Source organism: Vulpes vulpes, chromosome 10, assembly GCF_048418805.1.
Source record: "Vulpes vulpes isolate BD-2025 chromosome 10, VulVul3, whole genome shotgun sequence".
NCBI lineage: Eukaryota > Metazoa > Chordata > Mammalia > Carnivora > Canidae > Vulpes > Vulpes vulpes.
Window position 1 is genome coordinate 10,863,562 of NC_132789.1, and position 27,877 is coordinate 10,891,438.

Here is a 27,877-nt window from a genome sequence, read left to right on the forward strand (position 1 = left end):
CCGCAGGCACTCCCAAGCCCCCTCCCCAGTGGGACGTCTACGGGCATATGCTGGAGAAACAGGGTGATGGAACTGAAGCCGTGTGGGCATCGAGCAGTTTCCACGTAGACACAGCTTCCCTGTGTGCATCTGAGTATATACAGTCGGCACTCACGTTGCCTGAGCGTCTGCTTGTGCCCGATCCCCTGCCAAGGGTTGTTGTGTGGGGTCTCACTGAACTCTCGAACCACCAGGTGAGTGGGCATCTTGAATGCCATGTGCACAGGGGACAGGCTCAGGAATTCTGAGTCCTTTGCTGACACAGGGCTGAGGAGAGGGTGGAGGTGGAGGCTGGGGGGCCGGGTCATCTGGCCCAGCTTGGTCACATTCAGAAGACCCAGATGTAGGCTTTGGGTGCTATGTCCACGTGCGGTTATCCATGCAGCCAGGGGGACGACGGCTCTCTCATAATGTTGGATTCCTCTCCTCTTCCGAGTAGCAGCTGGGAGTGACTCTGGGGTGGGAGGGCAGGGAGTGGCAAGGGTGGAAGAGGACGATTCCGTCCTTCCTAAGACCTTTCCATATTGTTCCATTTGTTTCAACAAGAATGCATCACCTTCGTGATTTGAAAACTGCCACATTAAGAAAATCAATCACTTAAAGACCAGAAAGAGGGAAGGCAAAATATACATCCCTGTTGTTGACATCCTGAGTGTGTCCTTTTTAAAAATAATAACTCTGTTGAGCTATAATTCACATACCAGATACTTCACCCATGTGTGGGGTATCAGTTTTATTTAATTTTATTTTTTCAAAAAGATTTTATTTAATCATGAGAGACACACAGAGAGGCAGAGGCACAGGCAGAAGAAGAAGCAGGCTCCCTGCAGGGAGCCCAATCTGGGACTCAATCCCAGGACCCTGGGACCATGACCTGAGCCAAAGGCAGACACTCAACCACTGACCCACCCAGGTGTCCCTGGAGTATCAGTTTTAGAACATTTCATCACCCCAAAGAAACTCCATACCTATTACTAGTTGCTCCCCTGTCCCCCTCCCTGCATCCCCCCGCAGTCATAGTGGATCCTCCCATTCTGGACGTTTCATATCAATGGAATCATGTGGCATGTGGCCTTTTGTGTCTGGCTTCTTTCACTCAGTACCATGTTTTCAAGATACATCTGTATTGTAGTGTGTGTCAGTGCTCTGCTCCTTTTATGGTCAAGTAATATTCCGCTGTGTAGATGTGCCACATTTTTATTATGCAGTCAGCCAGCAGTGAATAGACATTTGCTGTCTGGGCGTGTCTTCATTTTTAAATATATAAGAAATATGTACATGTGCAGGTGCATGTGTGGTTCTGTATCCCAGCATGTGGATGGGAACCCAAGGCCCTACGAGGGCAGAGGGCTCACCCAAGATCACCCTGGGGAGCGAATGTGAGTTACAGACAAATGTGGCTGTGCAGGGCTAGGTAGGGGGCCACGGAATCAGGCTCACAATCCCAAAAATGCTGAGGTGTAAGGAAACCAGAGATAAAGGAACAAGCCAGACCGCCCTGCCCTAGGTGTGGGCCGGAGCATGTCTTTTTTTATGATAGTCATCTACGGCCAACCAAGAATAACCAGCCCGCATAGAAGTAAGCTACTAAAGATGTTATCACTAGTCCTCACTCAATGTCATAACAACAGATATGATAAAAGGATTTAGGTTCCCGGGTTGGCTTTTGATAAAAGACCAAACCCTCAAGCCCTCAGTGGCAACCCTGTCAGGACCCCTCTCACTTCTGAGAGCTTTCTCTATATCTTTGCTTAATAAACCTCTATTGCGGGATCACTGGGTGGCGCAGCGGTTTGGCGCCCGCCTCTGGCCCAGGGCGCGATCCCGGAGACCCGGGATCGAGTCCCACCTCGGGCTCCCAGTGCATGGAGCCTGCTTCTCCCTCTGCCTGTGTCTCTGCTTCTCTCTCTCTCTCTCTATCATAAATAAATAAAAACTAAAAAAATAAATAAATAAACCTCTATTGCTTTACTTACTCTCCTTTGTCCGTGAGATTCCTTCTTTGACTCGGTGAGACAAGAACCAAGCTCTCCCGTATCAAATGGAGCAGAACCCGGAAGAACGGCCATGTGATGGGGATGTTCTGACCAGGAAGCTGGGGGAGGGTCTTGAGGGAAGGCTGCAGCTGTCACTGTGCACACATCAGGGGGATCAGTTCGGGGCTGGGACTCCAGCATCCCAAGGTGTGTCAGTTTTCATAGAGCAAGTGAACCACTTTTCTGACAGGCCCACGTTCTAATCCAACTTTTGTCATCAACTTGCTGTGTGACCTTGGACGAGTTACTTGACCTCTCTGTGCCTTAGTTTCTTTAACTGGTAGTAGTGTCCACCTCTTAGATTTGTTACAAGGATTTAAGCCTAATTGGTATAAAGTTATATGGATAGTGTCCAGTGACTTGTGGGCACTTGATAGGTGATGGTCATTTTTATTTTCTGGTATTCAAGAGGACATTTGAGTCTCTAGTTCTGGGTGATGGGGCACAAGGGCTTTTCTATTCCATCTAACCCTCCTTTGAAAGACCTTCAGAAGTAGGTGAGAAAAGTGAAAGTCACCTCCTCCCATTTAGCGGATGGGTAAACTGAGGCCTGGACCTATCCAATGCTGGAAGGTGAGGGCAGAGCCTAATGGGGAGCAGAGGACTAGCTGAGGACAAAGCACATTGACAAGTCCTTGAAACAGGCAGAGGGACATTCCTGTACCAACTCAACTGCCTCTATGTTAATACTTTGCTAAGGGCAAAAGGCAATCTTAGACCGACCCGCAGGATCCTGTAAGCCCTACCGTAACATGTAAAAATTCCTTTAGAAATTTCCTTTATCTCTAAACCCCCCAAGGGAATCCCTGAGTGGCTCAGTGGTTTAGCACCTGCCTTCGGCCCAGGGCGTGATCCTGGAGACCCGGGATCGAGTCCCACGTCGGGCTCCCTGCATGGAGCCTGCTTCTCCCTCTGCCTGTGTCTCTGCCTCTCTCTCTCTCTCTCTGTGTCTATCATGAATAAATAAATAAAATCTTTAAAAAAAAAAACTAACCCCCCCCCCCCAAGATACACGTTGGTGATCATCCCCCAAGCACATGGTCCACCGATATACATCTTCAGGGTCTCATGACTCAGGTTTTATTAGACGGTAATAAATGACCTTTAACCAACAATAGCAAGGTCCTGGAAACCTTGCTTCCAAAATTCCTTAGAGAGTGCGCTATCCCCAAACCCCTCCCAACTCCCAGGTATATAATCAGCCACTCCTCACAGGCCAGGGGCAGCAGCTCTTCCTGCCCACGGGTCCTGTCCCCAGGCTTTAATAAAACCACCATTTTGCACGAAAGACGTCTCAAGAATTCTTTCTTGATCATCAGCTCCGGACCCCACCCCACCAAACCTCACCTGTCCCAAACTTCCAAAACTTCATCAGAGCCCACAGTCCCAAGAGGAGGGGCAGGAGTCTGGCTGGGGGACCTTGGGCAAGTTGCCTCCCTCACCTCTGCCTGCTGGCTCTCTTACATCACACCCTCCCCAGAAGTGTCCCGGAGGATGGCCAGATCGGCGTGTCCTTGGCTGCGGGAGGTGGGGATTCTGATTGTTTTCACAGCTCCAAGAGGAACGGGCAGCTCTCATCTCTGTTTGCCCACTGTGGCCCCGGAGTTTGCTGATTGGTTAAGGTCTCTGGCTCCTGCGTCCATCACACTTGGGTTGAAACGGACACCCAGGTGTGACCTCAGGGAAGTCCCTTAACTTCCCTTCACGTCGGTTTCTTGCCTCCAGAAATGGGGATGAATCAGCGCCGTGCCAGTCAGTAAGGGCTCAGAGAATGGTAGTTGCCATTGTGATTATCTTTGGTCTCCCTGAGTCTTCTCTCCTTATTCATGTTCCCTCTCCATCAAGTCTGGGTTGGTACCTCTTTGGGATTCTGCAGCCTGGTTGTCCCTGGGGTCTCTTCCTAGGGGCTCGTGAACAGCCATAGGACAGGTCTGTACTGACCCCTTCCTTGCTAGATTCCCCACTCTTGCCTCTATCCACTCAACATCCTATCAGGCACAGGACAGCCCCACACAACAAAGGATTATCTGGCCCCAAATGTCAGTAGTGCCAAGGTTGAGAAACTCTGCTTAAGACTAATACAGATTGAGACTAATACCTTCCTCATTCTATCTTCTCTACTTCTAATAATATGGCCAGGAGAAAGTAATTAATCCCATGTGAGTAAAATGTGCTTTATTTTAATAAGCTGATGTTCTATATCCAACTCAATTGGCTTCCAGAGAAGTTAAAATATTTTTTTTTTTCTCAGTGAAATTAATCCAATCAGATCAGGCCTATCTTGTTTTGGACGTGATGGACTTAGCCTCTGTGGCTTCCAACGTAGGACTTGGCATCCAGCCCCTCTTCATGTTCGTTCACCTGGTTTCAATCCATCGTTTAATTAGATTGAGACTCTGTGACCCCATCTTGGGTCATTCGACAGCACCGTCTATAGTGATGCCTCCCCGCTTTGCATCATCCGAAAGTGTGGCGGTCTCTTGGTGAGCCCTTATTGCTAAAACTGGCCAAGACCGAGGTCAGAACTCCATGGCACATTGGGCTTCCCCCTTGGGCTTATCATCATCCATCAATCAACATGTGATGAGTGGAGTTGGCTGGGTCCAGATGGCCTATGAGGGATTTTGTCCAAAGGTCATAGAAAAATCAAGATATTTGCAGCAGGATTAAATTTCAGACCACAAATGCCATGTGCAACAAATGGAGAATTCTTTATTTTTCCTTAACTTGGCTTAATTTTTGTTTCAAGCAGATAATGAATTGGAGGCAATGAGGGGTTTACCTTTCTCACCAGACATCCAGGGGCTGAGTCAGTAGAGGGTGGGTGCTGTATGGTTCCCCTGTCTGCCCCCCACCGCAGCTTGCCTGGAAGCCCTTCTGCATTGCCAGGCACGTGGGTCCTTGTCCTATAGTCTGGGGTCTGTGGCAACTATTCCAGAGAATGGTTGGAAACTCAAGGTGGCTTCTCCCTGAGTTGTGGCCACAGCCATAAACTCTCTTATTTTGCTGTTACTTTCATTCCCAGAGGCAAAAAAGCACTCCCTCCTCGTAGGATGCTTCCCTTCCCCATCCCCCAGCAGTGGAGTTCAGACTAGACTCCTACCAACTTTGTGGTGAACTTCTCAGGACATTTTTTTTTTTTAAGATTTTATTTATTTGTTCATGAGAGAAACAGAGAGAGAGGCAGGCTCAATGCAGGGACCCCGATGTGGGACTCGATCCCAGGACCCCAGGATCACGCCCTGAGCCGAAGGCAGATGCTCAACCACTGAGCCACCCAGGTGTCCAACTTCGCAAGACATTTCTGAGCCAGTGGTTAAAGCTTTGGTTGCTTGAAACTGTCCACAGTGGGAGTATGGACAGCATGAAAATCAGCAAATGCTACAAAACAGGACTCTTTTTTTTTTTTTTCCTCCCTTGCTTGCTTTTCTCTGTCTCTTTGTCTCTCTATCTCTCTCTCCTCCCCCGGGGGGTGGGAGGGTGGGGGAGGGATTAAGGAGGAGGGACTGATATGTTAGTATTCTCAAAAGATTATTCCTCCCTCACACATGCCTCATTGCGTGCATTTTCCCAATCATGCAGACAAATAACTGGCAAAAGGGGAAAAATTAGGTTGATGATCCTGGGATGGCTCTTGTTCACCACCCCTTCTTTATCTAATGGTTGCAACCGATTTCCTTTCCAGCTTTTTCTCTGTCATCCACTAGCTTCTCGACATCTTTATCCAAGGGTTGGGCTTGTTTCTCTCTCCGTGGTAAAACACAGGATTTTTGTCAATGATGCTCTATTTTAATGGGAAAAACAGCCTCATTATTTGAGTCCTCTCTGAGGAGAAGCTTTCTGCAAAGAATCTGCTTGTAAGGGGTATTGTTATGTCTCACTACTTTTGCAGGCTTGGGTGTAGGGACTTTAAAAAAAATACCCTATTTTTATTTTAGAATAGTTTTAGATTCATAGAAAAGGAAATCTGAAACTGGGTAGACAGTACAGGGACTTATACCCCACTCCCTGTGTTATACCCCACTCCCTGTGTCCCCTGTTCTTAACAACTTAGATTAATATGGTACGTTTGTTCCAATTATCGATCAAGTATGGATACATTGTTACTCACTGAAGCCTATACTCTATCCAGACTTCCTTGTTTTTTCCCTAGGGTCCTTTCTCTGCTCCAGAGTCTCATTCAGGATGGCACACTGTGTTTCGTCCCTATGTGTCCTGAGGCGCCTCTTGGCGGTGACCGGTCCCCATCCTTCCCCTGTCTTCCATGACCTTGACAGTTTCGAATGGTACTGGTTGTGGATCTTGTTTGGTTTTGTTTCCCTCCTGCGTAGCACGGGTATGGGATCTGGGGAGGAAGAGCATGGAGGTGAAGTGCTGTTCCCAGCACATCACACGAAGGGTGTATCCACTACCCACATGACTTACGGTTGATGTTGACCTTCACCGCCCGGTGGAAGTAGTGTTTGTCAGCTGTCTTCAGTGTTAAGTTCCTTCTTTTATTTCCAAGTGTGGGATTTTTAAAAGTTGCGTCCATCTGTATGCCACACGGACCCACTGTTTACTTTGGGTACTTATTCTCCCTCTTTGGAGATTATCTTTCTGCCTGCAGGCCGCTCAGATCTGTCTGTCTTGGGGTGGGGGCATCGTGACACAAAGCCGAGGGATTTACTAGCGCTCCCCGCTTCCTTGGTGACAATGACACGTCTCACATTGGGTCCACACTGTCTCCTAGACAGATTCTTCAGACCTGTCCTGTCCTATTTATGATCGCCACTGGCTACTTGCGATATTTACATTCAATAAAAATTAAGCAAAATTTACAATTCAGTTCTTCAAATGCACACACTTTTTTTCTTTTTCTTTTTTTTTTTTCACTTTTTTTTTCTTTAAGATTGTATTTATTTGGGCAGCCTGAGTGGTTCAGTGGTTTAGCGCCGCCTTTGGCCCAGGGCGTGATCCTGTAGACCTGGGATGGAGCCCCACATCGGGCTCCCTGCATGGAGCCTGCTTCTCCCTCGGTCTCTCTCAGGAATAAATAAATAAAATCTAAAAAAAAAAAAAAAAAAAAAAAAAGATTGTATTTATTTATTTGAGATAGAACATGAACAGGGGGCAGAGGGAGAGGGAGAAGCAGACTCCCCGTTGAGCAAGTTGCCCAATGTGGGGCTCGATCCCAGGACCCCGGGATCATGACCTGAGCGGAAGGCAGACGCTTTACTGACGGAGCGCCCCCAGGCGGCCCCGAAAACACATTTCAAGTGTAGTCACTCGCCGCAGGTGATGAGTGGCTATAGCATCCTGGACTCGCAGATAGATGATGGGATATTTCCATCCACAATTTCCTTATGGCCCCTGCCTCCTTACCCCCGCCCGGTCAGCCTGCGACAACCGATGTGATCAGCATGGTCCTCCTGAGCCTACAGGTATTTACACAACCATAGACTAGTATTTTACAAACTTTTGGTCACTGTCCTTCTTTAAAAAAATAAAATCCTTACCCACTGTTCATATGTATTTTTTTCCCTTTTTTTCCACTCGCAATGCATCAAGAACATCTCTTTGGGTCAATAGATTTAGATCTAATTTATTCTTTGTGATGGCAGCATAAAATTGCATGCTGAGGGTGTATTATGACTTATTCAACCATTTCCCGATTCAAGGGCATCCAGGTTTGCAGTCTTCTGTTTGTTTGTCATTCTAAACAGGATTCTAATAAACATTCTCATCCTCATAGCCCTACCCCCTGGCACTTCTTATTTCAGAGAATAAATCTCCTAAATTAAGATTTCTTGATTGAAGGAATGGGTATTTTATCCACTTGTAATAAATATTGACAGATCTTTTTTCCAAAAAATTGAAGCAATTTCTGATCACACCAGCAATGTGTGAGGGTGCCTATTTTCCCTCATACTTACCAGCCTTGGTTGTTATTGTTTTTATGTCTTTTAAAGTTTTTTGCCAACCCAATAGTTTTTTTTTCTTTGTTTTGTTTTTTTTTTTTAAACATTTTTTAAAAAATTTTTATTTTTTTGTGATAGTCACACACAGAGAGAGAGAGAGAGGCAGAGGGAGAAGCAGGCTCCATGCACCGGGAGCCCGACATGGGATTCGATCCCGGGTCTCCAGGATCGTGCCCTGGGCCGAAGGCAGGCGCCAAACCGCTGCACCACCCAGGGATCCCTTTTTTTTTTCTTTGTAAGAACATTTTATTGTTGCTCCAATTTGCATTTTCCTGTTGCTGTGTCTGTAACACTTTGTTGTATCTGTTTACTGACTGTATGCCAGGAGGGCCATCTCTTTTGTCCTAGGAGTCTAGATTTTGGTTGTTTGGAGTAATGTTTGCTAAATGCAGAAATGAATGGCTTAATTCTGAAAGTCTGGTTCATGTGGACCAGAATTTTCTTTGGTCTGGAGGGCAGATGTTAAGCTGTTCCCTTCTCTCCCCACCCTGTCCTGGCTTCTGCTTCTCCATCCACAAAAAAGGATAGATTAGATAGCCCTCGTAGCTTCTTCCAACTCAGACATGATGGCTATGGATTCATGTCTCTTATGACAAGAGCATCCAGGTTGGACATGGGCTCCCTCGAAGATTAGTCCTGTGGCTTATTTGCTGGGCAACTTGGGGCAAGTCACTTAAACTGTGTGCCTCAGTTTCTCACTTGATAAATGCCTCCTTTCCTGTTCAGGGGCGAGAGAGAGAGAGAGAGAGAGAGAGAGAGAGAGAGTTCCTCTGTACAAGGGTCTTCAACTCAGAAATCTCCAATCCCAGGCAGGGAGGGGCCTGTCAAGTGCTGGGGATGTGATAGGGAGGGGTGAGGACAGTAGCAAATGGAGAAACACATATCCTGGGCAGCCTGGGTGGCTCAGTGGTTTAGTGCCGCCTGCAGCCCAGGGCATGATCCTGGAGACCCGGGATCAAGTCCCATGTCGGGCTCCCTGCATGGAGCCTGCTTCTCCCTCTGCCTGTGTCTCTGTCTCTGTCTCTGTCTCTCTCTCTCTCTGTGTCTCTCATGAATAAATAAAGTCTTAAAAAAAAAAAAAAAGAAACACATATCCTCTGTAGAGGACACGTTGAGTCAACTCCGGGTAGCAGAAACGCAGCCCCTACTTTGAGACCCTCTCTGGGCTCGAATGACGTCATCTTGGCAAGACTCAAGAATTGTGAGACCTCAGCTAAGATGCCAGGTTGTGTTGGATGTCAGAAGACTCGAGTCCCCATCCCAGCTGGCTTACTCCTCAGCGAGACTGCTTGCTTTGCTGCCCCAGGCCTGCTTCTTTTCTTTTCTTTTTTTTTTTTTAAGATTTTATTTATTTATTCATGAGATACAGAGAGAGAGAGAGAGAGAGAGAGAGAGGCAGAGACACAGGCAGAGGGAGAAGCAGGCTCCATGCAGGGAGCCCGATACGGGACTTGATCCCGGGTCTCCAGGATCATGCCCTGGGCTGAAGGCGGCACTAAACCACTGAGCCACCCAGGCTGTCCCCCTTTTTTTTTCCAGGCTCGCTTCTTTTACCCATTTGGTACAATTGGGCCTCGGCGACCTGGAAAGTGTATGACACGGAGTCCAAATGCAATTTGGGAGGATCCATCCTTCCTCCCATGCTGTTCCCTCGCTCTGGGGACAGCTGGGGGTGAGGATGGTGAAATGAAGCTTAATGAGTAACCTATGAGACTGGCCAGGGTGAGTGTTTGGCCACCATAAGCGTCAGGGACAGGGGCTGGCTGACGAACATAGCTCTGGGATCTGGGACGGGATGGGTCAGTGACCTGGGCCACCTCTCCAGTCTTATCTGCTCTCTGATGGAGACATCCTGGCATCCCCACCTCAGGCTCTTCCAAGTCAGGTGTTCTGGAGCTTGGCCCCTCCACTTCTAAGCTCTGGCTCTGCCACTGCGATGGGACCTTGGGAAAGTGACTTGGCCTTTCTGAGCTAAGTCTGATTCCCCAAAAGAGGGTTTGTAACAACATACATCTCTCCAAGGTGTTGCAAGCCTTCTGTGATATGATGATGTCATGTTCCCAAACTTCGAACATTCATTGCCACCTTTGCAATTTCTACCATATTGTGGTGTCACCTCCTATAAATACACTAATACCAACAATAGCACCGAACACAGAGCACTTTCTACTGTTCTAAATATTTTATATATATTAACTCATTTGATCCTCACAAATGAGTTGCCCACTAGAGAAGCTGTAGTCTATCCACATCTTACAGTTGAGGAAACAAGGCACAGAGAGGTTAAGGGATTTACCCAAGTTTACCCAGCGGGTAAGTGGCAGAGCTGTGTTTTGTGCCAGACCCCGGCTCCATGGTCTGTGCTCTGTGAGGCACCCTGCTTCTTCATCCAGAAACTAGTGCCACTGCTATGGCTACTACTGAATATTAAAAACAAAAAACAATGGATCGCATTTTAAGCATCGATTCCTGCCTTGGCTTCTTCCTAAGCAAGAATATCTGTGAAATCATGGATTTGGTATTGTGTACAGTTGACCCTTGAACCATATGGAAGTTAAGGGTGCTGTCCCACCTCATGAAGACAAAAATCTGTGGATAACTTCTGACTCCTTCAAAACTTAACTACTAAAAGCCTATTGTTGACCAGAAAGTTTACCAATAACAGGAAGTTGATTAATGTGCATTTTGTGGGCTCTATGCATTTTATACTGAATTCTTATAATCAAGTAAGATAGAGAAAATACTAAGAAAATCATAAGGAAAATATATTTAAAAATGCATTTACAGTAAAAATACATTTACAGTCCTGTGTTGTAGAAAATCCACATATAAATGGAACTCCACCATTCAAATCCATGTTGTTCAAGGGCTGTCATGTTTCTTGTCCAAGTCTAAGCTGTGTGCTAAGGCCCCACTCCTCCAGGAAGCCCCCTGATTCCACCCCAACCCAGCTGCCCTATGACGATCTTCTGCTCTCTGTCTTCCTGGGGGTGGTAAAATTGTCAGTGCATTGGATGGTTTCCTCTACCCCTAATCCAGGGGCCACCCCAGGACACAAACTTGGTTTTGCCACCTTTGTCCCCAGGGCCCAGTTCAGGACAGGACACTTGACAAGGATGGGTACATGTTTAATGGGAGGATGGTGATGAAGCTTCCAGAGTCCTCATCGAGGATCATGGCCAAGCAGCTCAACTTGACCTCAAGCATCCAGGAGTTAATCATCAAGCCTGGAAGGTCACACACAGTCCTAGAAGGGCAAAGAACATCTCAGCTGCCAGGTCTTTCCTGGAACTCACCTCCCATTTTGTAGAGAGGAAACGTGAGGCTCAGAGATGGATGTGACAAGCTCAGTTTCACCCAGTGAGATGGTGACAGTATAAATCTGATCATGTTATTCCTCTGCCTACAGCCTTCTATGGTCCCTTAGTATTCCTGGGTAAGGTCCAGGAATGGCACAGATGTCCCTGCAGAGTCTGGTCCTGGCCCCAAACCTGCTTTCCCAGCGTCCTGGGGTCAGGTAAGTGTAAGTTACCTGCTCTGAGTGTCCACAGCCCTGTCCCACCTCTGCCTGACAATATCTGAGAGCACCGATTGCAACTGCTCTTTGGTGGCCCCTTGGGACTTCATGAGAGCAGGGGACATGCTATATTGTTTGAGGCTAAAGTCCCAGGGCTCAACACTTAGTAGGTGTTCAATAAATATTTGTTGAATGAATGAATAATCAGAGCCCTTCATTTGAACGATAAATCATTGTTTGGATTCCTTTGTTGGATGTAAAATATCAGGGGTGAGGAGGTACTTCAGAAAAATTATGCCTTTTCATGTGGCAGATAACAATTGTTTCTTTGTCTTTTGACCTAAGCTGACCCTGACAGCAGTGGGGGTGGTGGCCTGGCACTCAGCGCAAACACTGGACTCAGAGTAAAATCTGGATGTGTCTGTGTCACAGAAGAGGTGGTCCAGGGTGTCTCTCGCTGGCTGGGTGACCTCGGCCCAGTGAGTCTCCCCGCTGGAGCCTGTATCATCAATGAGACCAAGGACAGCGCAGGGGGAGGCAGTGGACCTTGGTCTTGTTCCTTTCTTTTTCCAGCGGGGCGCTGTCCCTTTAACGTGGGAGGAGGGGCCAAGGCTGCGGGAAGTTGCCAGAAGCTGGGAAGAGCGGGTGCCCTCGCAGGCTGCAGGCTGGTGGGCAGCAGGCTGGAGCCGGGCTGGGTCTGGGCACTGTTCAGCAGGCAGGTAAGAGGGCCTGACACCCAAATGGTACCCCTGGGGCTCTGTGTGCGTTTGTGGAATGTGAACACAGGGTAGTCTGGAAGGTTCTGGGGCAAAGTCCAGAATGAGTGGACAGAAAGTGAGGAGGTATGGGTGCAAAGCCCTCCTAGGAACACTGATTTCACTCAGGGTTTCACTCTAGCCTGCCTTGGAGAAGAAGGCTGGGGCTGCCACTGACTGATGGCCGGGGAGCAGGTCCTGCTTGCCAGAGGGGCAGGACTGGGCACTCTGCCAGCACGAGTTTCCTGGCCTTGGCATCAGGGATTTGGCTGTAAGGGTTACCCAGGTGGCCTCTGGAAAAGCCTGAGGGACAAAGGAGGCAGAAACAGGAAATGGTCCTTACCCCAATTCACAGATGCAGCAGGTGAAGCCCAGTGAGGAAAGGTGGCATGACCAAGGTCGTGCCTGCTGGGACCCGAACCCAGGCCTCAGGCTTTTCGCGGCATTGCTCCACAGCAGAGAGGGCCCAGGGCTCCCACCTCGGCATCCGTGGTGGCCACATGCTGCAAGAGCTGTGTGTCCCTAGGCCAAGGTCTCACCTTGACTCTAGACCTTAGTCTGGGAGGCCTGTGCCCTTATGGGCATCTGGGCTTGATAAGGGCTATTGGAAGTTTGGGGCCTGTTCATTTGACAGGCCTGCTGTCCTCCTGCGGGCTGTTAGGATAAGCAGGAGGCCTGGGGAGCCTTGGGACTGAGCCGGGAGCATTCGGCTCCTGAGGACCCCTGGCAGTTAAGTGTGAAATGCTCACGCCTCACTACCACCGCCACCGTCATTATCATCACCTAGTAGAGAAAGGATGGCACGGTGCTAAGGGCGCAGATGCCAAGGTCCGCTGCCTGAATTTGAATCCTGGCCGTGCCATTCCCAGCTGTGTCACCTCGGACAGGTTACTTAGCCTCTCTGGGCCTCAGTTTCATTATCTATAAAATGGAGCTAGTAAGTGAACCTGTCTCAGGACCGTTACGATGATCTTAGGAGATGGTATATATGCCAATGATCTTGGCACAGAGCCTGGCTGGCAGGAGGTCCCACACAACTATTAGCTAATATTATATGTCAGGCATGGAGTTGATGGCTTCATAATGTGGCCTCACTGCGTCCACACAGTGATTCCGTGATGTAGAAGCTCTTCTCCTAGTTTGCTGCGTGGTTAGTTCATTCTTATTTTTCAGGTCTCGGTGTTAATGGTCACTTCCTGCAAAAGGCCTTTTGTGACCTCTCTATCCACAGTAGGTGTCCTTGTTCTTCTCTTTAAGACTCCCTGTATGTGTGCGTTCCTCTCGGTAGTTTTCACCATTTTTGATTATTTTGTTTGTCTATATGGTTATTTATCAAACACTGATCTCCACATCAGCTCCACGAGGAGATGTCTGTCTTCCTCACCAGGGTAACCCCAGTTCCCGGGTCAGGGCCTGCGCCTCGCAGGTGCCCTGTAGACATGCGAGAGAAGGGGTAAGCACGCCCGCATAGTTAGATGGCCCCAGAGAGATGATGCCTCTAGAGCGCTCAGCTGATGTCTGACGTAGAGTAGGGCAGGAGGGAACATGGCACAGAGAAATCGAGATGCTTGTTGGGGTCACACAGCGAGGAATACAGAGCTGGTTTCTAACTTTGGTCACTGATTGACCCCTACGCCCAGAGCCAAGGTGAGGCCCAGGCTGAGGTCTGCTGAGTTTGGGTGACCCACAGGTTCCCTCTCCAATGCCATGCTCAGTTGAGAAGTGCCCTGATGGACCCGGGTGGAGACTCTGGCTCAGACTCTGCCCTGCCTGGGGGATCCCAGGGCCATCCCAACTAGGGCCTGGAGTCAAATCTAGGGGCAGGAGACCTAGAACCCTCTGGTGGGGTGGGCAGCTGGGAGTAAGTAAGGGTGAGCAGGAAGCTTGGGCCCGCGGAGGCTGGGGAGGCTGCAGCACGCCTCCTACTGGCCATCAGTGAAACTGCAGGGCTTGGCCCAATGCTTTTCTGACCCAAAGAAAAAAAAAGGGGTTGCATTTGCTCCTTAAAAAAAAGAAAAAAAGACAAACAGCCCTCTATTTCTCCACTCTTCTCATTTCTTCCTCTTCTGTTTCTCACCTTTTACCACCGATTCGTTCACTAACTGTGCCTTTGCTTAAAACCTCCCGATGGCTTCCCAGGACAAGTAGAATTAGAATAACATCCCAGCTCCTCAGCGTGGCACGTCCTTCCCCCCGTCCCTGCCCACCTCTCCTTGCTCAGCTCCTACACCGGATCCCTTCTCCCCACACCAGCAACGCCCCAGGGTCATTTCTCTCTCAAGGTGTTTCCACCTGCTGTTCCTTCTGCAGGAATGCGTTCCCCTGGGCTCCCTGCTGTCACTCATCTCGAACATCTCTCTTGGAGAACTTGCAGATGGAAAGAGAATTCAAAGCCCTCTCAGCCAACCCAATACTCACAGATCTGATTTGCATCCTGATTCAAACTGTTAGAAACCCCAAATCACTGACAGCAAAACCAACTGTTTATCCCATTTAATGAGATGATTGGAAAGGTGAGCAATTATGTGATGATATTGAGAGATGATTATTAATGTTTTTAGATGTGATAATGGTATTGTGATGATGTGTTTTTTTTTTAATTAGCATCATTGAGATATGGTTTCTATAAAACAAAATTAGCCAGGGATGCCTGAGGGACTAAGTCAGTTAAGTATCTAACTCCTGGTTTCGGCTCAGGTCATGATCTCAGGGTTGTGAGATGGAGGCCCCCATTGGGCTCCATGCTGGACATGGAGCCTGCTTAAGATTCTCTCTCTCCCTCTGCCTCAGCTTCTCCCCCACTTGCTTCTTCTCAAAAAAAAAAAAAAATCAGTCCACTTTGAATAAGAATTCCGTGAGTTTGCACAAATGTATACAGTTATGAATCCATATGGCTACTGTTTAAAAAAAGTTCTTAAGGGACGCCTGCCTGGGTGGTTCAGCAGTTGAACGTCTGCCTTTGGCTCAGGGTGTGATCCCGGGATCCGGGATCGAGTCCCACATCCGGCTCCCTGCATGGAGCCTGCTTCTCCCTCTGCCTGTGACTCTGCTTCTCTCTCTCTGTGTCTCTCATGAATAAATAAATAAAATCTTTAAAATAAAGAAGTAAATCTAGTTTTAAAAAAAGAGTTCTTTGCTTTTAGAGATCTGTGCTGAAGTATTTACAAAGGAAGTAGTATAGGAAAAAATATATAATAAGAATAAAGGACGAGGGGCACCTGAGTGGCTCAGTTTGTTAAGTGTCTGCCTTTTTAGCTCAGGCCCAGATCCCTGCATTCCCATATCTAGCCCTGCCACATCAAGCTCCTTGCTCAGTGGGTAATCTGCTTCTCCCTTTCCCTCTGCTCCTTCCCCTACTCATTTTTTCTCTCTTGCTCCCTCTCTTTCTCCCTCGCTCTCTCAAATAAATAAAAAATCTTGGGCAGCCCGGGTGGCTCCAGTTTAGTGCCGCCTTCAGCCCACGCCCGATCCTGGAGTCCTGGGATCGAGTCCGAAGTCGGGATCCCTGCATGGAGCCTGCTTCTCCCTCTGCCTGTGTCTCTGCCTCTCTCTCTCTCTCTGTGTGTGTCTCTCATGAATAAATAAATAAAATCTTTTTAAAAAAATCTTTAAAAAAATAAAGGAGGAAAAACCGCATAGTACAGGGTGGGGGTGTGTGCGTGCAGGTGTGGTTGAAACAAGACAGGCCACGAGTGCTCGCTCAAGCTGAGAGATGGGCTACACCAGGGGTTCATTATACAGTTCTCGACATTTTGCTATGTTTAAATTCTCCATAATACAAGTTTTTAAAAAGTTTTTCTCTCTTGAGAGACTGTTTCTGACCATGCTTGCTGAAATACTGCCTCCCACCCCCATTGCCCGTTTGAAATTTTGTGCTTCTGTCTCCCCTACTAGAATGTGAGCTCTGGCAAAGCAGGGGCTGCCTCTGACTTGTGCGCTCCAAAACCTGGAACCACCTGGCACATAGTAGGTGCTCAATGAAAAGAGGTGGTTTTTTTTTTTTTGCATGCATACCTGAATGAATGAAGAATGAATGAATGAATGAATTCTCCCACCATCATTCATTCATCACCATGTATTGGCCACCTTCTACACCCCCAGCACTGTGGGCTGGCACAGTTACAGAATGAAAGGGTCCCTGGTCCAAACCTTTTTGTCCAGGTGGGAAACAGGCCGTGGCAGCTGGATAGGGCTAAGGAGCCTAATGGAGGCTCTTCTCCACGTTCCCCTCCTCCTGGTTAAGGGGACTCTGGCCGGAGCTGCCTGGGCTATGGCATTGGTGTTCTCCTGCAGGCCCCCTGGGGGTTGCTGGGATGGATCACTCTCGAACAGGCTGTGCTAAGGCTGAGCACTTCCACGTGGTCACGCCTCTGCTGGAGAGCTGGGCACTTTCCCAGGTGGCAGGTGTGACTGTCTTCCTCAAGTGCGAGAATGTGCAGCCGGCCGGCTCCTTCAAGATCCGGGGCATTGGGCATTTCTGCCAGGAGGTGAGGTGTCAGCAGGAGGGGAGAAGTGAGCCAGTTCTGGGGGGAGGAGAGGGATGGGGATGGTTGCCGGCTGGATGGGGGTGAGGGCAGGAGGGGAGAAGTGGATTCATACAGATGGGAGGAGCAGGATGAGGGGCAAGGAGTGTTGGAGTGGGCTGGGGAGGGACTAACTCCATCCCACACTGGCTCTATGACATCTGCCTGGGTCAGCCCCCAACCTCATTCCTTCTTTCCCCAGGTGGCCAAGAAGGGATGCAGACACCTGGTGTGTTCCTCAGGTGAGCCTTGGGGCTGGGTCCTCAGGGCTGAATGTAGGGGAGGAAGAGATGGCTGGAGCAGCAGTAGATGTCCAGGGATCAGCCTCCTGTTAAAGGCCCAGTTCCATCAAGGTCATGATCAGATGGCCATTTCATATATCCCCTCCCAGCCCTCTTCCCATCATTCAGGACTCACGGTAGAAGTGACAACAATCCAATTAATATAGGTTTAGGCTACAGGCCCCAAGAACTGAAAAATTCTTGGGATAAGTGGCTTTCAGGTACAGCTGGAACCAGGAGCTCTCCTTTGTATCTCTCCTTCTCTCAACTTGTCTTTTCTCTGTATTAGCTTCATTTTCACCCAGACTTCATAGCAGCAAGATGGCCAACAGGTGTTCTAGGCTTGCCTCCTATCATCCTATCAGCCCTGGTGAAAAGGAAGTACCCCTTCCTGATGGTTCTCCTCAATCCATGACTCGGTCTTCTTTACCTAGCTTGGACCATGTACTCATCCCTGAACCAATCATGGGTTAGGGGATTGAGGTTTCTGATTGAGTTAATCTAGGTCATGTATCTACCTCTGGGATCAGAAAGAGGACTCAAAGGTGGGGCATATGAGTGTGAGGAAGGAGCGGCCCGCAAAGGGAAATGGAAGGGGAGGGAGGAAATTGTGTTAACAGGCTAAAACAACACTGCCCACTGCACTCCCTTCTATTGCTTCCACAGGGGGCAACGCAGGCATTGCAGCTGCTTATGCTGCTCGGAAGCTGGGCATCCCTGCCACCATTGTGCTCCCTGAGGGCACCTCCCCGCAGGTGGTGAAGAGGCTGCAGGGGGAGGGGGCAGAGGTTCAGCTGACTGGAAAGGTAAGGACCCCAGGAAGGAGAAGCCAGCTGGAGTGGGCTGTTCCCCTCAAATCCCATTTACCCCTAGGAGATGGTATCTCTCTGCTTTTCTTTCTTTCTTTTGTTTTTGATGTACTATGCCTGGAGCCCAGTCTTCTCTTAGGATGGCTGAGCTGAGGGGTAGGAGTGAGGCATGATGTATTTTGAGGGCTGGGACCTCCTGCCTCTACCAACCCTGAGAAGACTTCCCCTGTGTGAACCCAGGAGAAGCAGGAAGCTGATAGACCAGGAGTATGTCCGTCTCCTCATATCCTCACTAACATTTGGTAATATTCATTTAAACATTTTTGCCATTTGATAAGACAAAAAAGTATAAAGAAAGAGGATGGTGGCATTATTTCTTGTTCTGAGACCACCCTAATAAGGGGCCCACCGCCAAGGATATCACTGATTCACCCTGTTACTGAAGAAACAGAGATACAAACATGTAATCCTCCTACCTTCCTGGAAATAAGGGGAAAAAGCATCCCTAGAAAAGAGATTTTTTTTTTAAACCATCAAAATTAAAACTAAAAGCCATACCATGGTACCTAAAAAGCTGGTTGCCAAATACTTAGTGTCTAGTTTCTTTCCTTGCTTTCTCCCTTCTTTTTCTCTCTCTTTTTTAAAGAAAAATTATTTATTTATTCATGAGACTCACAGAGAAAGGCAGAGACATAGATAGAGGGAGAAGCAGGCTCCATGTGGGGAGCCCAATGCAGGACTCAATCCCAGGACCCCAGGATCATGACCTGAGCCGAAGGCAGACACTCAACCACTGAGCAACCCAGGTGCCCCTTTTTTCTTCTCTTTATTCATCCATTCAACCATCCTCCTATCCAGCACTCTCTCTCCCTGCCTTTCTCCCCTCCCTCCCATCCATCCATCCATCCATCCATCCATCCATCCATCCATCCATTCTCCCATCACCTTTTTCCCTCCTTCACTTCCTTCCTTCTTCCTTTCCTTCCTTCCAACAGATATTCATTGAACTCATACTATGTGTCTGGACCATGTTAAAGCAAGGGATATAGAGGTAGTAAGACATGGTCTCTACTCTCACGAAGCTCAGGTGTTGTTGGGGAGACACACAGATAAACACATGGTGATAAGAGAAAGTTGTAAGTATTGTGATGGGGAAGCACAGGGCCCTGAGGAAGAACAGAGAAGGCATATTGTTTTAATCAGCTCTTGCTGCTAGATGATGCTACATAACACACAGCCCCACCTCTCGGTGGCTTATGAGAAACACCATCTCTCTTGCTTCTGGGCTTGTGAGTGGGCTAGGGTGGTTCTGTGTCAGGCTACAGGCAGGATTAAGATCTGCATATGTGTCCCCCTCATCGTTCTGGACTGGTGGTCACCTGGGACATGTTCTGCTCAAGGTGAATGGCAGGAGGAGTGAGAGGAAAGTGCCTCTTGAGGCAGTGGCTCAGAAGTGTTACATGTCACTTCTACCGCCTGCCATTGGCCAAAGCAAGTCCCACAGCTGGGACCTACATCAATGGGGGTGGGGAAATGTACTCTGCCCTTTCTAGTGGGAAGAACAGCAGTAACATGACAAAAGCCATGGATGTGTGATTCTAATGGAGGAAGGGGATAGGGAACTGGGCAGTGGCCCAAACCACCCCCAGGTTGTGCCTCAGACCCGGGCCTCTCTGGCTGCTTGAACTCAACCGGCAGGTCATCAGTAGGATGGTGGCTGGTTTTCATGGACACCATCTATAGTGGCCAGGTTGCTATTTGGGGCTCTGATTTAAGGGGCCTTCTGCCCTACTGGCTGACTAGAAGTGGAAACCACTTAGCTGGCCTTGGAGCTCACCCTCCCCCGCAGACTGGCCCATTGGGATATGGAAAGCACATATCATCAGTTTATCCACCCGGAAGCCTCCACTTTTGTCTCAGGAGGCTGTGAGGCCCACCCCAGCTCTGATCTCACCCCTGGAGTTCTCCTCAGCTGGCCAGACCCTGGGGCTATCCAGGAGACTTCAGGCTCTGCTCCAGGCTCCAGAGCAGTCCAATTCCTGAGGCTCCTGAGACCCTCGGTTTCTCTTTAGGTTTGGGACGAGGCCAGTCTGAAGGCACAAGAGTTGGCCAAGAGGGATGGTTGGGTGAATGTCCATCCATTTGACCACCGTCTGATCTGGTAAGCTTGTTGCTCCACCCCCATGGAGCTCAGAGCCCAAACCCTCATTGAGTTGGGATCCTTCCATTGGACAGAAAGGGATGCTGAGGCCTAGAGAGAAGAGGCTTGGAAGCCAGGCATGCTGAGGTTCAGACCCTACTTCTGTTATTTGTGAGTTGTGTGATTGCAAAGCCTCTCTCCTCCCCATGCCTCAGTTTCCACATGTGTAGAATGGAAATGGTAATAATCAATCCTGTTTATTGAGTGTACTTGGGGATACATTTAATACATTTGATCCTCTTCAGAGCTCTAGAGGTGGGTGTTTTATGTCCATTTCACAGGCACAGAGGGGCCAAGGAACTTGCCTGACATTGCACAGCTAGTAAGTGGCCAAGACATTGGGTCCCAGGCCCAGAACTAGACTGGCACCAAGTGATATGCTGGTCCCCTCTTAAGCACATACACAAATGCTGCCTCTTTACAAGGTTGTGGAGGGGATTAAATGGGATAATGCCTGAGAACATGGCTTTGAGGTTGATGGCTGGGAAAGAATGAGTGAATGAGTAAATTGAATGGATGAAAGCTGAGTGAGCTAAGTGTTGCAGGGTCTCTCCTCTCCCTTGCTATGGATAGGGATTGGGGTGACAACGAGGAGAGTTTGTGTATATGTCAGCCTTTGGGAATAGGGCCCATTCTTACCCTGATTCCTCCTTCCCCCAGGGAAGGCCATGCCAGCCTGGTGCGAGAGCTGAAGGCAGCACTGGGGACTCCACCAGGGGCCCTGGTGCTGGCAGTAGGGGGTGGAGGGCTCCTGGCTGGGGTGTCAGCTGGCCTGGCAGAGGTGGGCTGGCAGCACGTGCCCATCATTGCTGTGGAGACCCGAGGGGCACACTGTTTCAATGCAGCCATCAAGGCGGGCAGGCTAGTCACGCTGCCAGAAATCACCAGGTAGGCATGGGCTGGGGCCATCTGTGGGAGGCTGGAAGGTGCGGGTGTTGCTATCCTAGAAGCTCTCAGTCCTAACCAGTGGAGGAGTTTGGGGGTACCCAAGAGGTTCAACTTCACCCTGAGTTCCACCCTAATGTGGATTTCAGTTAGAAGGCGATGCCAAAAAAGTAGATGAAGGATATGATTCATTTAAGTTTCATTAATTAATAAAACACATGGGACGCCTGGGTGGCTCAGTGGTTGAGCAACTTCCTTCAGCCTAGGGCATGAGCCTAGAGTCCCCTGATCAAGTCCTGCATCAGGCTCCCTGAGGGGATCCTGCTTCTCCCTCTGCCTATGTCTCTGCCTCTCTCTCTATGTCTTTCATGAATAAATAAATAAAATCTTTTTAAAAATTAATAAACATTTCATTGCTCTATATCATTACAAAAGCAGTTTAAATGTGTTGCAGGTAAGTTAGAAAATGTAGGCAAGCAATAAACAACAGAAAACAAAATGGCACCTTCAATTCCACCATCCAACAATGAACACTAGGTTACATTTTCCCAGTTTTTGTTTTTCCTCCGTGTACGCATAGTTACATACAAGTGAAATGTGCCTGGCACACAGTAGGTGCTCTACAAATATTTGTGAAATGAATGAATGAATTGATCGTGTATTTTTAAAGTTAGGATCGTATCCTTCCTAAACTCTATTTTTCTAGTTCATATTATATGTCATGAACAGTTTCATTTTTTCTGCAATATCGTTAGAGAACTTTTTCCTTGTTGCTTTATGTAACTGATTTTAAATCAAATGAGGAAAAGTTCTTATGAACCAACTAACTAGTTAATGGAGAGTGGTCCAGCCTCCAGACACTGCCTCATCTTATATCCTTCTTTTCCTGTTTTTAAGATTTTATTTGTTTATTCATGAAAGACACACACACACAGAGGCAGAGACATAGGCAGATGGAGAAGCAGGCTCTCTGCAAGAAGCCTGATGTGGGACTCGATCCCAGGACTCTGCAATCACATCCTGTGCCAAAGGCAGATGCTCAACTGCTGAGCCACCCAGGCGTCCCATCTTATATCCTTCATCACCATCACCAGTATCATCCTCACAGATGCTGTGTTAATTACCTAGGGCTGCCATATAAATGACCACAAACTATGTGGCTTAAAAGATCAGAGATGCATTCTGTCATAACCCTGGAAGCCAAAAGTGTGAAATCAAAGTGCTAGTAGGGTGACACTTTCTCTGAAGGCCCTAGGGGAGGAGCAAGCTTCCTTGCCTCTTTCAGCTTCTGGTGGCTATTGGCAATCCTTGGTGTTCCTTGGCTTGTAGCCACCTCCTTCTGCCTCTGTCTTCCATGACCGCTCTGTGGTCTGTCCTCTTCTTGTAAGGGCACCAGTCATTGAATTTAGGGTCCACCTTAATCCAGTATGACCTTATCTTGACTAATTACATCTGCAAAGATCCTATTTCCAAATGAGGTCACATTCTGAGGTTCTATATGGATGTGAATTTTAGGGGAGACAATATTCAACCCTCTATAGATATCAGCACTGCCCATATTTTATTAAACACTTATTAGGTGCTGGACCTTAGGATATAATAGTGTGTGACAACAAGGTGGCTGAAAAAGACAGCCTATTAAGTCATCTTTATTAAGCACCTACTGTGTACAGGGTTCTGGTTGGCCAATTAGAGAAACAGTCCTTTCTTCAAGGAGAATTCTATCTGGATATATGAATCTCCTTAATGTCTTTCTGGTATTATCTTCACTCCTTTCTGGTGCCACCCATCCTCCAATGTCTCTGTGATGACCTTTCCTGAAGATTATTTGTGCCCCTAACTGTTGAGCCTTTCCTGTCCCTTCCATCTGAAATACCAGCCCCTCTCACATTGATGAAATTCCCCGAGGCTCAGCTGGACAGTTGACTCCCATCGTAAAGACCCCAAAGATACTCTGTGTCACTCTTTGGCTGTGAAAGAGCTTGTGGATGGGCTGGTTTGTGAAGGAGGTGCTTGAGGATGGGGACTGACTTTTCAGCTCTGAGTCCCTAGCAGCACCTCTCTCAGAGCCTGGCACAGTGGAGCACTAAGTGAAGTTCATGGACTTGCCATTTTTGTAAATGACACCACCGTCCATCCTGCTGCCTTGACCTGACACATCTTACAGTCACCTTGCTGAGTTCTATCCACTCTCCCTCAGGACTCCAGCTCCTGTCCAGCCCTTGTGCCCACCCCAGTGTATCAGCTCTCCCCTGGATGGCTGTCATAGCCCTCCTCCATCCCCTGGCTATGCTTGATGCTCTCCTTTTTGATAACAGCTTTATTCATTTTTTTTAAATTTTTTTTTTATTTATTTATGATAGTCACAGAGAGAGAGAGAGAGGCAGAGACATAGGCAGAGGGAGAAGCAGGCTCCATGCACCGGGAGCCCAATGTGGGATTCGATCCTGGGTCTCCAGGATCGCGCCCTGGGCCAAAGGCAGGCGCCAAATCGCTGCGCCACCCAGGGATCCCTGATAACAGCTTTAGTGAGATATACTCCATGTATCACGCAATTCATCCACTTCAAGTGTATAGTTCAGTGATTTTAAGTAAGGGGCCATTTAAGTATATTCAGAGTTGTGCCTCCACCGCCAAAATCACTTTTAGAACATTTTCATCACCCCTTGCCAAGTCCCTCCTCCCTCCAGCCCCTGGCAAATACTGATCTACTTTCTATCTTCACAGATTTGCCTGTTTGGGACATTTCACGTGGGTGAAGTCATATGACACGTGGCCTTTTGTGTCTGGCTTCTTTCACGCAGACTTCTGTCTTTAGGCCTCACCCATGTTCTGATCAGTACTTCATTCCTTTTTATGGCCAAATACTACTCCATTATGGGGCTGGACCGCATCTTGTTTATCCATCCCTTGGGTGCAGGGTGTTGGGGTATTTCTTTTTGGGGCTATGATGAGTAGAGCTGCTACAAACACTTGCATGGGCATTTGCATGTGAACGAATGTGTCCCTGTCTCTGGGGTGTGACCCTAGCAGTGGTATTGCTGAGTGTCTTTGTTGTTTTGAGTCCTTTGTCTACTGCCAGCAGCAATGTGTCCTTCCTTCGCTGCTGACCCGTTGGACTCCTCACCCCTTCTCCCGCTTACGCCCACCAATGCCCTCCCCAGACTCTTGGGCCCAAATCCAGACTCCTCTTAGCCCCACTCCAGCCACTGGCCTGTCTTCCAGCCCCTTGGATGAGTCACAACCTTTCCTACCACCAGGAAAGGCAAGCTTTCTGTGCAGGCTGTTTCCTCTGCCTGGAACGTTCTTTCCCCTTCCCTTCTGTCCTCTCGATTGGGATTTCACACTCCAGAGATTGTCCCCACAACCTTACTCAGTGGTCTCCTTCTACTTATCTACTTAATTCTATGTTTCCCCTCCCAGCCTTTGTTCTTATTTATTTATTTATTTATTTATTTATAGTTGAAGTCTATAGTCAACCTATAATATTCATTTCAGACGTACCATATAGGGATCCGGGAATCTTATACTTTCTGCTGCGTCACCACCGTAAGTGGAGTCACTTGCCTGTCACCACACAAAGCTGTGATCATACCATTGACTATTCCCTGAGCTGTGCTTTTCATCCCCACGGCTTATTATAACTGGAAGTTTGTTTCCTCTTCAACCTGTTCACCTGTTTCGCCCAGCCTCCCGGCTCCCTTCCCCTTGGCAACCATAGTGGTTTCTCTGTAGAGGTTTTTCTTCTTCCTTCTTCCTTCCTCCTTCCTTCCTTCCTCCTTCCTTCTTCCTTCCTTCCTCCTTCCTTCCTTCCTCCTTCCTTCTTCCTTCCTTCCTTTCTTCTTCCTTCCTTCCTTCCTTCCTTCCTTCCTTCCTTCCTTCCTTCCTTCTCCTCCTCCTCCTCCTCCTCCTCCTCCTCCTCCTCCTCCTCCTCCTCCTCTTCTTCTTCTTCTTCTTCTTCTTCTTCTTCTTCTTCTTCTTCTTCTTCCTTCTCCTCCTCCTCCCCTTTCTTCTTCTTCTTCTTCTTCTTCTTCTTCTTCTTCTTCTTCTTCTTCTTCTTCTTCTTCTTTCTCTCTAGTTTTGAGTCTGTTCTTCTCTTGCTGTTGTTGTTGGCTTTGTTCTTAGTACATGGTTGGCTTTGTTCTTACAGCCATGGTAGTAGCCACCACTGACCCTTCTGTAGAGCTTACTAAGTGTCAGGCTCTCTTCTAAGCATTTACAATGTTTAACTCAACCCCCAAGACACTCCCATGAGCCAGGGACTGCTGTTACCTCCGTTTTTCAGACTGAGGAAGCTGAGGTTCAGGGGAGGTGCAGTGACCTTCCCACGGTCCCACTGCTAGTGGGGGGGGGCCCAGGTTTGAGACCAGACAGCCTGGCTCCTGAGTCTGTGCTCTGGGCCCCTTGGGGCTCACCAGAAGCTCTCCTGAGCCTGAAATACTGCCCAGCTCAGGAAGGTACCAACAGGTGGGCAATCCCAAGCACAGAGATACACAGCATGGACCATGGAGCTAGACTGCCTGGATTTGAATCCACCTTCTGTTACTGACTAACTATGTGTCTGAGCCAGTTTCTTAACCTCCCTGAGCTTCTCAGTTTTCCCACTTGTAAAATGGAGCCCATAAATTTCTAACTCAAAGGGGGATTATGAGGATTAAAACAGAAAACATGCGCATCTATCACCTGGTAGATGCTCAATAAATATTAGTTATCAGACATGATAAATTCTTATTAATGAATAAGATACAAAACAAAGCCATTTCCTTTTTTTAAGATTTTATTTATTTATTCATGAGACACAGAGAGAGAGGCAGAGACACAGGCAGAGGGAGAAGCAGGTTCCATGCAAGGAGCCCAATGTGGGACTTGAACCCAGGACCCCAGGATCATGCCCTGAGCCAGAGGCAGATGCTCAAACACTGGGCCACCCAGGTGTCCAAAAAATCCATTTCCACACTTGGCTTTCTGGGGCCTGTGCAAAGAAGGGCACAATCATGGTTACAGAGTTGGAGGAAGTGGGGCTCATGTGTCTATCATTGGTGGGACATCCAATTTTGGAGCACCTCCTCTGTGCCAGCCCAGTACTAGCTCTTGCCGTGTTGAGCCCTGGCCCATTGCAGGATGGGAGGGGGCCCTGGGGTTTGGAGGGCTGAATTTGGAGGCCCAGTGATTCACCAGCTCTGCCCCACACCCCTGCACTCCCTGCCCTGCCTGCCCTCCCCTGCAGTGTGGCCAAGAGTTTGGGTGCCAAGACTGTGGCAGCAAGGGCCCTGGAATGCACGCAGGAGCTAGAGATCATCTCTGAGGTGGTGGAGGATGTCCAGGCTGTGAGCGCTGTGCAGCGGTTCTTGGGTGAGTGACCTTGCCCTCCATCCCCAGGCTTGGGGACCTACAAAGACCCTGTGTCTCTGGGTGTTCTCTCTGGTCTGTATCCTCAGAACCTTCTGCAGGGCTGGGCATGCAGCAATCATGCAACAAGCATACATTGAGTGGATGGCAGGGCGGAGGCAGAGTGTGCCGTGCTGCCTCTAGCCTCCAGACTTTGGCATCTGTTCCTCTTCCTGTTAGCCACCCATCCTGGACCCTGCTCCCTGTCGATTGCATGTGATTCAGGGCTACTCAGCCATCATGGCACCTCCTCCAGGTAGCCTCCTCTGATCTTTCACCCTCCTCCTGCCTTGGGTTGGAGACTTCCCATGCACCAGGCCTTCTGTTCATAACTGCCTGGTTCTTATTCACCTGTAGCATTAGATGTAAACCCTGTGAGGGTAGGGCCCAGGGTGTCCTATCTACTGTTGTGACCCCAGGGCCTTCCTAGCATAGGGCCTGGCAGGGAGTGGGTGCTCGATAAATATTTGTTGAATGAATAAATGAATGTATGAGTGAATAGAAAGGTAGATAATGGATGGGTGGATGGATGGATGGATGGATGGACGGACACATTGATTAATGGACATGTTGATGGATGGACAGACAGACACTCAAATGATGGATAGGGGATGGGTGGGTGAATGCATGGATGGATGGATGGACGAATGGATGGATGGATGGATGGATACAGTGATTGATGGATACACTGATGGATGGACAGACAGACAGTCAAATGATGGATAGGGGCTGATGGATGAATGGATGGATATATAGATGGATACGTTGATTGATGGATATACTGATGGATGGACAGACAGACAGTGAAATGATGGATAGAGGAATGGATGGATGGATAGATGAAAGGTGGATGGATGGAGGGATGGATGGTCAGATTGATGGATGGAGAGAGGGTCAGACGAATGATGGATTATGAGCTGGCTGGCCGACTGGCTGGCTGGCTTCATGGATTTTCGATGCCCAGAGCCTACGGAGCACTAACCGGTTCTTTCTCCCTTTCTCTCTTCTCATCCACCCCATTCCCCTAATCCGGGCAGATGACGAGCGCATACTGGTGGAGCCTGCCTGCGGGGCAGCTTTGGCTGTCATCTACTCAGGCCTCCTGGGGAGGCTCCAGGCTGAGGGCCGCTTGCACTCCCCGCTGGCCTCGGTTGTGGTCATTGTGTGTGGAGGCAATAGCATCGATAGCGGAGGGTTACAGGCTCTGAAGGCCCAGCTGAGTCAGAGCTGAGGCCTCCTCGCCTGGGATGGACACCCCTGTAGCTGGTGAGGGCAGCCTGTGTTCCTGGATGGCAGTGGAAGATGCCCTGTGCTTCTGTGCCAGCTGCCACCTGCAGGAAGCCCTCCTGAAATGCTCCCTTTGGCTCCCCTGCAGCCCTGGCCAATAAACACTCTGAGTTGAATTTGTAACTCTAGCCGGTCCAGTCTTTCTGGGTCTACAAACGCATGGAAGGCACACAGAAACCTTGAGGCTGGCTCTGCTG

The 27,877-nt window shown here is 48.7% G+C and overlaps 1 protein-coding gene across 8 annotated transcripts; it reads left to right on the forward strand.

Moving 5' to 3' along the window:
* Positions 1–26: 26 nt before the first annotated feature.
* On the forward strand, positions 27–27,803 carry SDSL (serine dehydratase like). 8 transcript variants are annotated; one of them, XM_072722890.1, is made up of 10 exons: positions 27–233; positions 12,126–12,271; positions 14,618–14,820; positions 16,601–16,794; positions 17,033–17,072; positions 17,778–17,917; positions 19,993–20,081; positions 20,781–21,008; positions 26,233–26,357; positions 27,431–27,803. In XM_072722890.1, the coding sequence occupies exons 4-10, from the start codon at positions 16,621–16,623 to the stop codon at positions 27,622–27,624; spliced, it is 990 nt and encodes a 329-aa protein (XP_072578991.1). In that variant the 5' UTR covers positions 27–233; positions 12,126–12,271; positions 14,618–14,820; positions 16,601–16,620; the 3' UTR covers positions 27,625–27,803. The 8 variants fall into 8 exon arrangements, with proteins under 8 accessions (XP_072578991.1, XP_025874565.2, XP_025874564.2 ...); XM_072722894.1 differs by lacking the exon at positions 27–233 and adding an exon at positions 26,574–26,649 and having other exon boundaries at positions 11,959–12,271; XM_072722892.1 differs by lacking the exon at positions 27–233 and adding an exon at positions 13,481–13,537 and having other exon boundaries at positions 11,983–12,271.
* The last annotated feature ends 74 nt before the right edge of the window (positions 27,804–27,877 follow it).